This window comes from Vombatus ursinus, unplaced genomic scaffold (genome assembly GCF_900497805.2).
Source record: "Vombatus ursinus unplaced genomic scaffold, bare-nosed wombat genome assembly UNPS02014807.1, whole genome shotgun sequence".
Taxonomy (NCBI): Eukaryota; Metazoa; Chordata; class Mammalia; order Diprotodontia; family Vombatidae; genus Vombatus; species Vombatus ursinus.
Genome location: NW_020954585.1, coordinates 24,600,940 through 24,616,502, shown reverse-complemented (window position 1 = coordinate 24,616,502; position 15,563 = coordinate 24,600,940). Strand labels below are relative to the sequence as shown.

Below are 15,563 nucleotides of genomic sequence, written 5' to 3'. Positions count from 1 at the left end.
ACACACACACACACACACACACACACACACACACACACACAATGGTACTGAAAGAAATATCTGAAATGAAGCCCACTCCTTAGCCACAGAAAGTCCTTATAAACTTTCTAATCTCATTAGACCCACACCCATCACACTACCACAAAGAAGCTAGCAAACACATGTTTTCTGCCATGACACCTTTGGCAGCCAGGTCATGAGTCTCCTTCCCTACCTAGTCTCAAAGCTTAGTGCAAATCTCCTTCTTCGCTGACCTCTTGTTCCGACACTTTCTTTTAAGCATTCCAAGGGTCCAAGTAATTCCACAAGCTTGTACTCTCTTTCCCCACCTCTGGACTTTCTATTCACATGCTGAGAGATTTTCTGTCCTTCCCTGACCCATCCAAAATACAGAAATAACAAAATCATTTTGTCACAGTGGGATGGGGTAGGGAAAGAAATGAGAAGGTGCCATAGGGCCCTATTTTCTCTGCTTGAGTGAAGCCACCCCATCACCCAACAACCAAAGAGCTTCTCTGGGCTGGGAGGGGTAGACAACAAAAACATACCTGACTCAGAGAGACCTAAATAAGCCCTGATTTTTCAAATGGGCCAACCCAGTACCCAAGCAAGGTTTGGCTGATGCATAGGTAAAATAGATAGCCCCCTATAAGATGTGAATTAAGCAGCCCCCTTGGCCAAAATATGAACTTTATTGCCTAGTAAAGTGCTTCAAAGTCTACCTTTGCATACAGCTATCCCTTCCACATCTCAACTTTCTCCTTCACAGGGTTCTGATATATTGTAGGTCAGCATAAGAAATTACATGGGAATTTTTTGGGAGTTTTGCGGAAGCCGCAGTTGACATTCAAAGGCCAGCGGATGACATAGAGCCTATGACCAAATACTTAACCCAAATTTTACAATAAGATACTGTAAACACCCTATGAAAGAGAAAGAAAAATTCAGACTTCTCTGGTATGAAGGGAGGGCCAAAAAAATTATACACAGATTTTCTAGATCGCAGGGGCGCCTCACCACTAACCCCAGTGATATGGAAGAGTCCTGTGTTAAAATATATATAAGGAACACGTTAAGCTCTTATCTGTTGATATTTTATCAGTGATTGGTTGACAGGCAACCAAGAGCAAGGCCCTCTGTGAATACAGCACAGGCTAGATATCCTGAGAGAGAAGAAAAAGTGTCAAAGAGAAACTTTGCCAAGGGGATGCCTGGGAGGCAGATTCCCTCCCCACCCTCCCACACCCGAATGGAGAAGGTCCCAGTTCCCCCCCCACCCCTGACCCCTTCACTCACCTTGCCCATATTTTGTGAAGACACAGGAAGCGATGCCGCTGATGTCCTCCTTACGAATGCAGTCATAGTGCACCTGAGGCCGAAGGGACGGCACGGCGAAGACGTGGATGTCGCCAAGGTTGGTGAGGCAGGCCAGGCAGTTCTCCGTGTAGTCCTCAAAGGCCACGCTGGTGAAGGTGACCAGAGCCACCTTCCGTACCCGGCAGCCCTCGTGGGCTGTGAGCTTGAACTTGGTCTTGGCACTGACCTTGGGTAACGTAAACACCTTGGGGGAAGAGGAGAGGAAGGAAGCCAACAGGTGTCATTCGGGGAGCTGGCCTATCCTCCTGATTCCCAGAGCAACTAGTAAGACTAGACTGCCCAGAGCTAGCATAGTGGGAGTAAACTGGGTGAAGGGGAAGAGGCTAAGGCAAGAGGGATGAGATCTGACTAAACACCAGGCCTCGTGCAAGGGGTAAAATGGACATCGAAGGCTAGTGCTCTTCTCATTACACAACACTGGAGGTGAAGTCTGTTCAGGTCAACTCAACAAATCTGTACCTGAGGCCTACTGTGCACTTAGTCTAAGTATGAAGGGACATAGTGGATACACATTGTGGTACCTCAGTCCAGCTGAAGAGACCGGACTACCACAAAACAAGAAACTTAGAGAATCAATCGGCAGCATGAAATCAAGTGAGACACATATAATTGATATGATACTGCTTGCCTTCCTAAAGGATAGGGGAGAGGAGGGAGGGAGAGAATTTGTAACTCTAAATTTTTTAAAACAAATATTAAAAAACTGTTTTAATATAATTGGGAAATATTTTATGAAATAAATAAAAATATATTTAAAAAAAAAAGAAATCAAGTAAGAGACTGAAAGTGTGCCTGGAACATAATAGGCAGATAATAAATGCTTGTTGACTAATTGATCTCCTGACAGGAAGGTGATGAATTGAAGATGTAGAATGACTACTGCACTTTCAGACATGGCCAATCTGGGAATCTGTTTTTGCTTGACTATGCGCAATTATTATAAGGGTTTTGTTTTTCTTTTAAACTGGGGGCTGAAAGGGGATGGGGAGAACGGGAATAGAAAATCAATGCTTGTTAATTAAAAAATAAAAAGACAATTAAAAAAAGAAATCAGGGTGGAAGGAGATGAGGTCAAACTTGGGGAGGGCCTTCAATGCCAGGCAGGAGAGCTGAAATTTGATCTGAGGGGCAGTGATGTTCTTAAAGCAAGAGAGTGAGTTTGGAGAGGATTGATGGAAAGGAGGTGGTAGTATAGGTTCTTGGGAAGATGTTCTTTAAGGGTGGGCTAATCCATGGCTCAGTCCCAGCCCCGTGGTCTCCCTTACCTTGAATTGTTCCTCGGAAGAGATAAGCACAGAGTGGCTTCCCTGCATGTCGGGGGCCTTGGCCAGGTCTCGGGACACTTCATAGGGCTCAGGCAGGGGACTTCCCCGCCCATCCAGCACAGCAATGGAGACCACCGGGGCCCGGTGCATCAACTGCACCTCCTTGCCCAGGACTGCCTCCACTGCTCGCTCAGAGAACTTCTCCTGGGACGGTACTTCCAGGGCATAAGCAAACACTGACCCTGAGTTGGTGCCCGCCCACATGGTCGGGCCATGGTGAGTGGCTACGAAGGGGAAAACACAACAGGAGGCGGGGGGGGGGGGAGAGAGACCCAAATTGAACAGGGGCTCTACTCTCCAAACCCCAGTTAAGACATAGACAAAAACAATCATGATATTAATACATTCTTTATATTTATCTAGTACTTTATGCTTTCCAAAGGACTTTTATTGAAATTTATAACTGGGGCAGATTTCAGAAAAACCTGGAAAGGCTTACATGAACTAATGCAAAGTGAAGTAAACAGAACCAGAAGAACATTGTAACATAGTAACAGCAACATGGCGCCACGATCAATTATGAATAACTTAGCTCTTCTTAGCAATACAATGATCCAAGACAATTCCAAAGGACTTGTGAGGAAAATACTATTCATGTCCAGAGAAAAGAATTGATACAGTCTGAATGCAAATCAAAGCATACTATTTTTCACTTTACTTTTTTCATAATTTTTTCCTTTTGGTTTATTTCTTCTCTCACAACATGATTAATATGGAAGTATGTTTACATGATTGCACATATATAACCTATATCAAATTGTTTACTGTTTTAGGGAGAAGGGGAGGGAGAAAATTTGGAACTCAAAATTTTTGTAGATGAATGTTAAAAATTTCCTTTACAGGTAATTGGAAAAAATAAAATACTATTTAAAAAAAAAGAAAATTATAACTGTAGTTATTGAGAGGTAGGAAGGGTAATTATAGAGAAGATTAGAACCCATGTCTCCCTCCTGCTGGTCCTATGCTCCTTCCACAGATGCACACTGCCTCTGGGTGTAGGGACAGCAATCGAGCAGAGATCAGAGACATGGACTTTCTTTCTCTCCCACCTCCTTCCACAGTCCACACTAGCCTTACCATCTCGGAGGAAAGTGTCGGCAAAGTAGAGACAGCGCACCACGCCTGAGAGCGAGTCATCTGCCGATCGGGGCTCGATCCTTCGCTGCACAGGTGTCATCTCCACATCGTGAGGGCAGGCCTGCTCGGCCAGCTGGGCATTGGCTTCCTGCACCTAGCCAGGAGGGGACATGAGGGTGAAGTTCCAACTTCCATTGCAGGCCAAGTGATCAGCACATATATCTATCTTGAGATAGGTATTCTTTTTTAATTTTTTTTTTGAGAAAGATATTCTTTAGAGCCTTTCTTTGTATCCCCAGCACTTGGTACAGCGGCTGGCACCTAGTAGGCACTTAATAAACGCTGTCTGCCTACTTGGCTCCCATCCAGCAAGGCTCCATTGAGTTCCTCAGGAGGGGCATACATCTTCTCAATTAGAGCTTTCTCTCCCCAAAAGCAATGTTTCACCATCTCACAAAACATTTACCACCAAATATTTGTTTCTTTTTTGTTTTTTATTTTTATTTTATTTTAATTTTTATTATTATTTAATTTTTTTCAAATATTTGTTTCTTAAAAATTATAAAGTGACAATACACAAACCTTGCCTCTTCCTTCTCTCTGCACCTCACTCTTCTCAGCCCCCAGCCTCCCACTCCCTGGAGTTCCTAAAGGACTACAATCATCACCGGGGTCTGGGGATGGAACTACACATACACCAAAGAGCACCCCTCAAACCCACCACCCAACTGTCCCCATTGGTCTGTGGCCAATGCTTGAAATCCCAAGAGATCGGGTGATTTCTCTGTTATCTCCAGTCTCCTCTTTTATAATTAAAAATTCCCCTGGTAAGGGAACCACAGTCAGGCCCAAACACGTCACTGTGAATGAATGGGACATCCAGGGTGGCAGAGTCCCTTGCGTTCGAGGGCTACAACTGTCTCATCTTAAGATAAGGAAACTGAAGGTCAGGGAGACTTACTCGTGATCACGTCATGAGCCTGGCAGAGCCTGAGCCAGGATCCTTGCCAGGAAGGACCGCAGCGGTCTGAGGCCACTGGATAAGGCCCCTCCATCACACCCTGAGGCTCAGTGTCAGTCCTGTTGCTCTCCCCATCCCTTATTCTTACCTTGCTGTTGGGGCTGTTCGGGTTGGTCCGCTTCTTGCCAGAAACTCGGCTCTTACGAATTCGCCGGAAGGACTGTCTCAGGGACTTCTTCAAGGACTTGACCCTGGACAGGGGCCCCTCCATGGCTAGGGAGTCGTTGGGATGAAGGGTGCACCTGGGATGGAGGCAGGAAGCTCACTCACCTCTCTGACCAAGCTGAGGGATTAATAGGGAATTTGGGAGCTATTCAAGGATGGGTTAGAGACATCTCAAACTGGCTCTTGAGACTTGATCGTTAAATTTTCAGGGTGAGCATTTACATCTCAGAAACCGGCAGAGGTACATACAAATCAGGGCTTGATTTCATTGTGGTCCCCCTTAACAACTGTTTTGTTGACCGTCTAGTCTTAAGAAAGTGATGGATAACAATGCAGATTAAACATAAAAGTATGTCAAGCATACATCTTCCCCTACCTCCTCTGGAAAGCTGGTTGTTAAACATTTACCAGAACACCCAGAACTGGAGCTATTCCAACTTCTCAGTTCTTTCTTCACATTCCCAGAAGTGAGATCTACCAGCTCCCCCAGTAGGGTACGGGGAGAGCAAGTAAGTAGCCCTATTTCCCCTGTATTGTGACTGATGGATCACCAAGGAAGGCCCTGGGCTTAAATAACTTCCTCATCAGACTTTTCAGGAAACAAATTTTACCCCAGCAATTCAATCCTTTAGGTTAATTATTGTCTTCTCCTTGGCTTTCTTTTTTTTTTTTTTTAATAATCCAGACCCCACTCTGGAAAGATTACTTTCATAACTTATCAGAGCTAGAAGCTATCTTAGATCATCCAGTTCAATTTCCTTATCTTATTACTTTTTCGGATTAATTTTATTTTTTTCTTCTTGACTGAGGGAGGCTTCAAGAGGGTAACTGACTTGCCTAAGGCAAGGTGTGAACCAGGAGGAAGCACAAGAATCAGGGGATGGGGATGGGGATGGGGGCAGAGGGGAGCTATGGATGCTACAGAACTTAACCCAGGCAAGCCCTAGGATCTCAGGGGAAGAAACTGAAAGCAGCAACTGAGATGAGGACAGGGTGAGCACTCAGAGAAATGTTTATGTAGTTTTTCTACTCAAAGGGGTGGCTAGGTGCTACAGCAGATGGAGTGTTGGGCCTAGAGTCAGCAAGGCCCGAGTTCAAATTTGGCCTCAGATACCTACTACCTTTATGACTCTGGGCAAGTCACTTAACCTCTGTTTGCCTCAGTTTCCTCACCTGTAAAATGAGGATAATAATAGACGCTACCTCCCAGAGTTGCTGTCAGGATCAAATGAGGTAATAATTGAAAATTGCACAATTCCTAGCACGTAGTAAACACTAGAAATATTATTGATTATTAGGATTATTATTTTCTTGAGTGAACTCTTTCCCTTTCCTTATTGATTCTTTATCACTTCTGAAGGTCTGTTTCCCACCCACCCTCCAACCCTCATCCTAACCGAGCAAATGCTTATTCTGGGTCCCATTCCTTTGGGTCTTACTCTCAGCTGGCTGACTTAGAAAAAATAAAAGCCAACAAACGGATATTAGACGTGCACTGATAACAACCTAAGAAGTACCTGAAACTAGAGATTTTTAAGAGTCAGAAAAATTTTAAAGAGCCAAAGGAATGAAATTCTTATGGTACTATGACAAGCTAGGGGAAAAGATTTTCAGACAGGGGATCTGCCCAGACCATTTATGAACACATTTTGTGGGTAGCCATTTTTTGGCTCTACGCCAGATTTGCTCTGCATAGAGAAGGGATTAGGGCAGGTGGCTCAGTGGATAGACTGCTAGACCTGGAGTCAGGAAGACCTCAATTCAAATCTGATTTCAGACACCGACTAGCTGTGTGGCCCTGAGCAAGTCACTTAACCTTGTTTGCTTTAATCTACTGAAGAAAGAAATGGCAAGAAATTGCCAAGAAAACCCCATGGACAGCATTAATATGACATGGTCCATGAGGTAACAAAGGGTCAAACATGCCTGAACAACAACAGAGACGTGGTTGGTATGAGCTGATGGCCAGGCAGGAAGATAGGCAGGCTTGGGGAAAAAAGGACAGACAATCTTTGGGTTTGGGCTAGAGTTCCCAGACCACAGAGGGAAGGAGTGGTGGTCAATTTCTGTTTTGCCCATTGCTAGGCTGAATACACAGCCTTCTGGGATGAGAGAGGGAATAGAGAAAAACTCCTTTGGACACCTCAAGTTCAAGGGTGGCCCTTGTTAATTTTCCACCTGGCTCTGGCACTTTAAGCCTTCCCATAAGCTGTTACAGCCAAAAAGGCAAGGAAAGGCTCACTAGGAGACACTAACACCTTGTAAAATTCCTACTGATAAATGCTTCTTCTAGACAGCCAAGGGTCTAACGGTCATGAGCAGCCCGGCAGGGGCCAGCAACAACTTTCAGCAAACAGAATGGCCACCTTCCACTGGCTGGCGGCCCCATACCTGGCCAGCACTGGATTCCGGCGGTGATAGTCAAAGAGTCCAAAACCATGGCTGGTCCCAAAGGCAACAAGGTTCCACTCAGAATGCAGGGTGACCGCTGTCACAGCAGCCGGGGGCAGGCACTGCACCAGCATGGTGGGCTGGAAGCCTGGCGGAAAGGCCAGTGAGCCATTCTTGGGGCTCAGCTGGTCATGGCCCTTCCAGGTGAAGCCCTCCCGGTCCTGTAACAGGTCCATGGTGGCGACGCTGACCTGGTGCTCAGACTTCTCATCGCTCAGCTCCATGACAAGCACCTGGTGGGGGGAGACACAGGAAGGCAAGAGGTCATCTCTCCTTGCTACCACTTCCATCCCGCTTCCTCAAAACCTTGTCCCCCTCCCTTCTCCCAAGGTTTATCAGGCTTTTTTTTGTTTCTCTCTCTTTTTTTTTTTTTTGTGAGGCAATTGGGGTTAAGTGACTTGCCCAGAGTCACACAGCTAGTAAGTGTTCTATCTGAGGCCGGATTTGAACTCAGGTTCTCCTGACTCCAGGACCGGTACTCTATCCACTGCGTCAGCTAGCTGCCCCTAGGCTTTTCTTTGTAACTTTTCCTGACTCTGTCCCTCTTCCCTCCTTATGACCACTGGTCCCACTTACATAGCTTCTCACTTGGACTATGCAATAGCTTCCTTACTCAAATACCTACCTATTCAAATCCGACTTCCTGCGGAAGCTTTCCCTGATCACTCCTATCCTCCCCTTCGCCAAAGCCTGATGACTCTTTGTACACTCTGCCTGGTACTGTTAATTAACTGTCTATGGCCATCTCAGCTCCTGGACTAGACTAAAGACTCCTGGTAAGCAAGAAGCATGCTTTGGTCTTCTTTATACTCGTAGGACCATAGACTTAGATCTGGAAAGGTCCTTAGTGGGCACTGAGATTTTCCTAACACACACATCTGATCACATCAACCCCTCCTCAATAAACTCCAGTGGCTCCCTATTCCCTCCAGGTACAATTACAAAATGCGCCACTTGGCATTCAAAGCCCTTCACAGCCTAAGCCCCCTCCTACATTCCCAGTTGTCATCTTCTTTTTTCAAAAAAAATTCTTTATTAATTTATTTTGATTTATCGACAATCACTTCCATAAGCTTCCCAGTCCTCTTACATCTTACTCTCTGAAGCACACTCTTTAGTCCTATGACACTGGCCTTCTGGCTGTTCTACAAACAAGACACTTCCATCTCTTGGCTCTGAGCATCTTCTCTAGCTGTCCCCTGGGCCTGGAATGCTGTCCCCTCCTCTGCTCTGACTACTGAACCCCGCCCCCCAATCCCGGCTTCCTTTAAGCCCCAACTAAAGTTCCACCTCCTAGAGCAAGTCTTCCTAGTGCCTTTCCTCTGTTCACTATTTCCTATTTATCCTATATATAAGCTTGCTTTGCATGTAACTCTTTGCATGTTGTCTCCTCCGTTAGATTGTAAGCTCCTTGAGGGCAAGGATTGTCCTTTACCTCTTTTTGTATCCCTGGTGCTTAGCACAGTGCCTGGCACATAGTAGATGCTTAATAAATGTTTATTGAATTAAATTGAATTGTACTGAGTCCAGTCCCCTCATTTTATAGTGGAGGAACTGAGACCAAGAGAGAGATTAAGTGACTTGCCTATGGTCACAAAACTTGTACAAGTGTCTGAGGCAGCATCCGAAACCAGGTTTCCCTGACTTCAAGTGAGAAGCTCTACATGCTCTGCTATGCGGCTCCACTGGGCAGAACCTAATTCACAGCACTTAGTAGGTCTTTGAGAAGGATGTTGAATGAAGGGGTAACTGAAGCCAGCCTGCTCTCTCCAGAGCCCACCTGGTCCTTGACCCACCCCTTCCAAAGTCTCCATCTAAGACCTCAGATTAGGATCTGACTGGGAAAGAACCACCTACCTGTCCAGCGGTGCCTGCCACCACCATCTTGGCTGTGTATTTACACAGTGATATTTTCTGAATGCCGAGCCGGGGGTCATCGCTATAGGGGTCAAAACACCCCACCTGAATGGACAGATCAAGGAGAAGAGAGGTCAGAGGAGGGGCATGAAGAACAAGGGTATAAGCACATGGGCTGTAAAGTAAAACACTTGCACTTTGTGGCCCCCAACTCTGCATTCCCCCCACCCTTCAGCTGTGCAGCCCCCAAAAGATGCCAACAGCGCCACGGTATCATGCCGTACTTGATGTGGTTATTGAGCAGAACTTTAAAGGCAGATGGGCTCATGTTTGTTGAAGATGTTAAGAGCACACACACAAAAAGACACTCTATGGTCAAGAGCCTGTGAGGCTGAATTTTGCTGAATCATTTAAAAAAAAAAAGGTAATCCACAAACAATAGACAGTGAGATCTCCTAGGCTCTGTACCACTCCTGGGTGACTGTGAAGGTGTGGTCTTCCATAGAAAGTCTGCAAAAGCCTGTCTGTTCACTTCTCATCTTTTCAGGAAGGATGCCTTTGATGCCCAGGGATTGTCCTCTGATAGTTTATAAAAACAAGAAAAAGGTAAGACTGTAATTCAGGGTTGCTGGCTCCTGTTACTCTTTTTTTCCTTTGGTAGAGAGGCTAACAGAACTTTTCATAACCTTTTCTATTCTTTTGGAATCTTCACAACTCTTTCCAATGTCCTGAATGATCAGTCCTGGGAGTGCCTTTAAAACTGCCCTCTCACTAATGCACTGTTGGTGGAATTGTGAACTGATCCAACCACTTTGGAGAGCAATTTGGAACTAGGCCCAAAGGGTTATACATAAAACTGTGCATAGCCTTTTGATTCAACAATACCACTACTAGGTCTGCATTCCAAAGAGATCAAAAAAAAAAAGGGAAAGGACCTATTTGTACAAAAATATTTATAGCAGCTCTTTTCGTGGTGGCAAAGAATTGGAAATTAAGGGTATGCCCATCAATTGGAGAATGGTTAAACAAGTTGGGGTATATTATTATAATGGAATACTATTGTGCTATAAGAAATGACAAGCAGGCTGATTTCAGAAAAAGTTGGAAAGACTTACATGAACTGATGCAAAGTGAAGTGATCAGAACCAGGACAACATTGTACATAGTAAGTTTTTGTATGATGATCAACTGTGAATGACTTAGTTATTCCCAGCAATACAATGATCCAAGACAATTCCAAAGGATTCCTGATGAAAAATTCTATCCACCTCCAGAGAAAAAAACTGATGTTTTCTGAATACAGACTGAAGCATACTATTTTTCACTTTAGTTTTTGGGTTCTTTTTGGTTTCTTTTTTTTTGATCTGTGTTTTCTTTCACAACCTAATATGGAAATATGATTTGCATGATTTCACATTTATAACCTTCATCAAACTGCTTACTGTCTCAGGGAGAGGGGAGTAGAGAGAGGGAAAGAATTTGGAATGCAAAACTTTTTAAAATGATTGTTAAAAATTGTTTTTGTGTGCAATGGGAAAAAATTATTTAAAAAAAACTACCCCCATGCAGTTGTCTTCTGTGTATCCAGGTACTCTTCCCAGGGATTGAGTTCCAGACACGGAACATCAGTTACTGAGGAGCTGTGATCCAAAGCTGTAGTAGTTCTTATTATCATTGATGAGAATAAATTACCATCAAAATGGTGGCAGGTCTCTTTGAATTCATGTCTATTTTGTCATTAAGATCACAGATATATAGCTGGAAGGGATCCTAAAGATCATTTAATTCAATTCCCCCATTTCACAGATGGGGAAACTGATGCCCAGAGAGGCTTAACGTCACAAGGTCACATAGTTAAATGGTATGGCTGAGATTTGAACCGAGGGCCTCAGGAGCCTCTCATCTTGACCCTGTATCATCCTTGCTCCTTCCAGCTGTATCTATGAATGTTCTAAGGATAAAATGGTTTGTGGGCCACTCCAATTGGCAGAAACTATAATCAGGGTCTTTTTCAGTTGTTGTTCAGTCATTTTCAGTCATGTCCTATTCTCCATGACCCCGTTTGGGGTTTTCTTGACAAAGATCCTACAGTGGTTCGCCATTTCCTTCTCTAATCAGGGTCTTTACTGTTGTCCATTTTTGAAGATAGGTGGCAAAGTGGATAAAATGCTGGGTCTGAAGTCGGAAAGACTCATCTCTCTAAGTTCAAATCTGCCCTCAGACACTTAGTAGCTGGGTGACCCTAGGCAAGTCACTTATCCCTGTTTGCCTCAGTTTCCTCATCTGTAAAACAAACTGGAGAAGGAAATGGCAAACCACTCTAGTATCTTTGCCAAGAAAATCCCAAGTGGGATCCCAAAGAGTCAGACGTGACTGAAAATGATTAAGCAACAGCAAAATTTTTTGAAGAGTTGACGGCTCCTTTTAATCAGGGCCAGGATTAAGCTGCTGTGATTATAGCATCTTCTCATCTCTACCTTGTCTTCTAATCTGGCACTGACTTTTACTTCCGCTCACACCAGCGGAGGCTGTGGATTGCATTTCAATGGCTGATTCTGGAATAAAACTCCCCCATCAATAACCAGTCACTTTGGTCTTAATGGCCAGTTTCCTCTCTTACCATGCTGTTTTGATCCTCTCCCTATCTGGTGCTTTTAACTCTTCTCCAATCTATCTTCCTAAAGCCCAAGTCTGACTCTCTCTGTCTCTCATACACATACACACACACACCACTTGATAAACTCCCCAGGGGCTCCTTATTACCTCCTGGATCAAACATAAAATTTTCTGTTTGACTCTTAAAGTCCTTTATAACTTGGCCCCTTCCCATCTTTCCAGTCCTACATCTTTACTCCCCTCCATGTACTCTTTGTATCACCAACACTGGTGTCTCTGCTGTTCCTTACACAAGACACTCTATCTCAGGGGCGCGACCCTTCAGTCGTTTGAGAACCTAGAGGGCCACATGGGCACTCGAGGCCGCAGGTTCCTCACCCCTGCTCTATCTTGTGACTTCCTGAATTTTCACTGGCAGTCCTCAGGCCTGGAATTCTCTCCCTCCTTGTTTCTACCTCCTGACTCCTTTCAAGTCTCAGCTAAAATCTCAGACATGCAAGAAGCCAGTCTCTGTTCATGCCAGTGCCTTTCCTTTGAGATTACCTCCAATTTACCTTGAATATATCTTGTTTGCATGGTCTTCCCTAATAGATTCTGAGCTCCTTCAGGCAGGCACTGCTTTTGCCTTTCTTTATATTTCCAACTCTTAGCACAGAGTAGGCACTTAGTAAATGCTTGACGACTCTTCTTAATGAATTTTGTTGTCTTGGGGTATGTGATGAAAATAAGCTCTCTATTCATTTCTCTGAGGTGAGCTCTTAAGCTGTCATTCCATTTAACTGCCCTTACCTTCTATCTCTTGTTTCACTTAAAATGAGAAAGTCAATCCCGATGTAGCACAATGTCCCTAGGAGTACATCAACTCATTGATTGTTGGGCCTCACATTTAAAGCATCCATGACTAAATCAATGTTTTTTAGGAAGTGTAAAAACTGACATGCCCTCTTTTTACCACTTGACAACCTGTCAGAATGGAAGAAGGAAGCACATAGGTCCAAAGGCTATTATTTTTGTAGTTTTCTACATTTCACAGGCTGCTGTGCCTCCCAAATCCATGAGTTAGTAGCTAAAATTCTGGTGATAAGCCTCTCTTCATTTACCCAGGCTAGTCCTCAAACAACAGGGCATCTGTTTCTACAACCATACTTGAAGCCGTTCCAGTGTTCACATTCCACATGCCAGTTTGTCCATAGGTGGAGCCTCTCAGAACCCACTATATCCAAAACACAAATGAGACACTGGAGGGAAGATTTCGTGGAGATTCTTTAGGAATAATAAGTCTTATAAAGTACACTTGTGTCCTGAAATGAGTGACAACCGAAGATAGAATAAATCACTCAGTTATGATGGCCATGGGAAGGGAAAGAGGAGCAGATCCCAGAATAAGGCATCTAATTATGATGGAGGTGGTAGGAGTGACGTTTGTCACTTGTTTCATTTAGATGGACTCTAAACTTGGGGAGTCAAGTAGTGTCAGGGACCAGGAAGGTCAACGGTCCCAAACTGTTGTTTAGTCATTGTTCAGTCACGTCCAATTCCTCGTGACCCCTTTTGGGGTTTTCTTGGCAAAGACACTGGAATGGTTTGTCATTTCCTTCTCCAGCTCATCTGACAGATGAAGAAACTGAGGTAAATAGGGTTAAGTGACTTGTTCAGCTAGTAAGTGTCTGAGGCCAGATTTGAACTCAAGATGAATCTTCAGGGAAGACTGAGCCTTGAGAACAAGGGCAAGAACCCTCTTGATCACTTCTAAGATCCTTGGGAAGTTGGCCCATGGAGAAAGTCTTCTAAATAAGTTCTGAGAAGCTGACCACCCTAGCTGCCCTATCACTCCCTTTGAGGGTCACTGATAGGAAAAAGCAAAGGGAGACATCACCCTGTAAAAGGAGCAGGTCTCCCAAAGAGTCTGAGATAAAGGGGGTTTCCTCTGAAGGTCAGTCCCTCAAGGGGCCACGGTGGCAGAGAAGGTTATTTCTCGAAGGGGGTGGAACAGTTCCTCAGTGGGCACAGAGTGGAGGGAGTTCCACTGGGAAGGAGAGGGGCAAGTGCTTAGGGAAGGGGGAGAAACAAGAAAGGCAAAGTTACCTTGTGGAAAGGGGGCCACTCCTCCTCACTGGCCTGGTTGAGGCTGTCTGCATGTTCACAGTCCGTCTGGAAGATATTAGCTGTTCCCAGTTTGTAGAGCGGCCTCAATGACACTCCTGAGGCATCCCAGAACCGGACTGTCCCATCCTCGTGACTGAGGCAGGGAGAAGAAAGGAAAGATAAGTCACTGCCCTTTCAAACAAAGAAGGAACAGGAAGAAGAGCAGGGAAATGGGGTTCTTAGCCCCAAGGCGACTCGCTCTCCTTGCCCTGGAACCCCTACAGGCCACAAGGCCTGGCCTACCAAGTTGGGAGTTGGAGAGTAAGCAGCATTTTGTCTCTCAACGCCGAGTCTAAAGCACATTTAGTGAGTTTCCCGGGCTTCCAGGAGGCATAATTATCCAATTAGCAGCAAATTAGATGAGGATTTAAAAACTGATAGCAAAAGCCACAAGGATCCTATATAGTAGCCAGCTGGAGACAACAGCCATCCTGTCCCTTCAGAAGAGGGAAGGAAAAGGCTGAGAGACAGTAGGAAGCTGCTCTAAGACCTTTGGTCTTCAGCTCTTGATGACCCCCACCTGATGGTGAGGCCCTCAACAGAAAAGGAGCTACTCCTCCCTGCCCCCACTGACATTCATCCACATGTCTGAAGTCACATAGGTGGCAAAGGGGATAGAGTGCCAGAAAACCCAAGTTCAAATCCTGCCTCAGACCCTGACTAGCTGTGTGATCCTGGGCAAATCACTTAACCTCTGTTTGACTCAGTTTCCTCAACTGGAAAATGGGGATAAGAATAACCCAATAAGGGTACTGTGAGGATCAAATGAAAGCACAGTGACTGGCACATAGTAAGTACTTTATAAATTACTGTTCTCTTCCCTCTTCAAAGCCCTTCTGAATCCATTTCTACTCCTAGACTTTATAGCCTTTTGGGGCTAATGAGTTCCATAAGTTTGTGTGTGAAATCTTATCAGTTGAGTCAAATGCATGGACTGACTGCCATACAACAAAGTATTTATTAAGTTCCTACTATGTGCCCAGTCCTGGGATGGGTAGAGAATAGAGAAACATAATACATGGTCCCTACCCTCAGGGAACTTAGTCTGGTTTGAGAGACAAACACTCAAAAGATCAGGTAAACATCTTGAAAGGTAGGAATTAAATTTTGCTGTCCTGATACTGGGCTGGACATGAAATACATGGCTGATAAATATTGGTTCACACCAGGCTACGTGCCAGTGACTGATGTGGCTGGAGGTGAGGGGGGTGGGGATAGATCTTGTCAGGACAGGAGGCAGGGAGGCTTGGGCTGAACCTTGCTACATGGGCAAGATGGGAGAAGGGCATTATAGACTGAGGAACAACTCTGGCTTATGAGAGGGACACAGATCAAGTAGAAGTTAGGTCAAAAGAAGCAACAGGTGTTTAAGACTAGAAATTTAAGTTGGGGCCAGATTCGGGAGGATCACGAGGACCAGGCTGAATCCTGACTTTTGACCACAACAACTGAAGGTCCGTGAAGGGAAGGAGAGGGGAGGGGGTATGACTCAGAATTATCTGACTGTATTAATGTGTGGGGTTTTTTTG

At 44.8% G+C, this 15,563-nt stretch overlaps 1 protein-coding gene across 3 annotated transcripts in view; it reads right to left on the bottom strand.

Annotated features, from left to right (window-relative positions):
- Positions 1 to 15,563, bottom strand: part of LLGL1 (LLGL scribble cell polarity complex component 1) — a 99,836-nt gene that overhangs the window by 12,578 nt on the left and 71,695 nt on the right. For all 3 annotated transcript variants that reach the window (XM_027874482.1, XM_027874484.1, XM_027874483.1), the window contains 7 exons: positions 13,975 to 14,128; positions 9,274 to 9,378; positions 7,357 to 7,649; positions 4,889 to 5,042; positions 3,780 to 3,933; positions 2,643 to 2,926; positions 1,297 to 1,561 (listed from right to left, as the gene is read on the bottom strand). In XM_027874482.1, the coding sequence (XP_027730283.1) occupies positions 1,297 to 1,561; positions 2,643 to 2,926; positions 3,780 to 3,933; positions 4,889 to 5,042; positions 7,357 to 7,649; positions 9,274 to 9,378; positions 13,975 to 14,128 (1,409 nt within the window). The remainder of the gene's footprint in view (positions 1 to 1,296; positions 1,562 to 2,642; positions 2,927 to 3,779; positions 3,934 to 4,888; positions 5,043 to 7,356; positions 7,650 to 9,273; positions 9,379 to 13,974; positions 14,129 to 15,563) is intronic.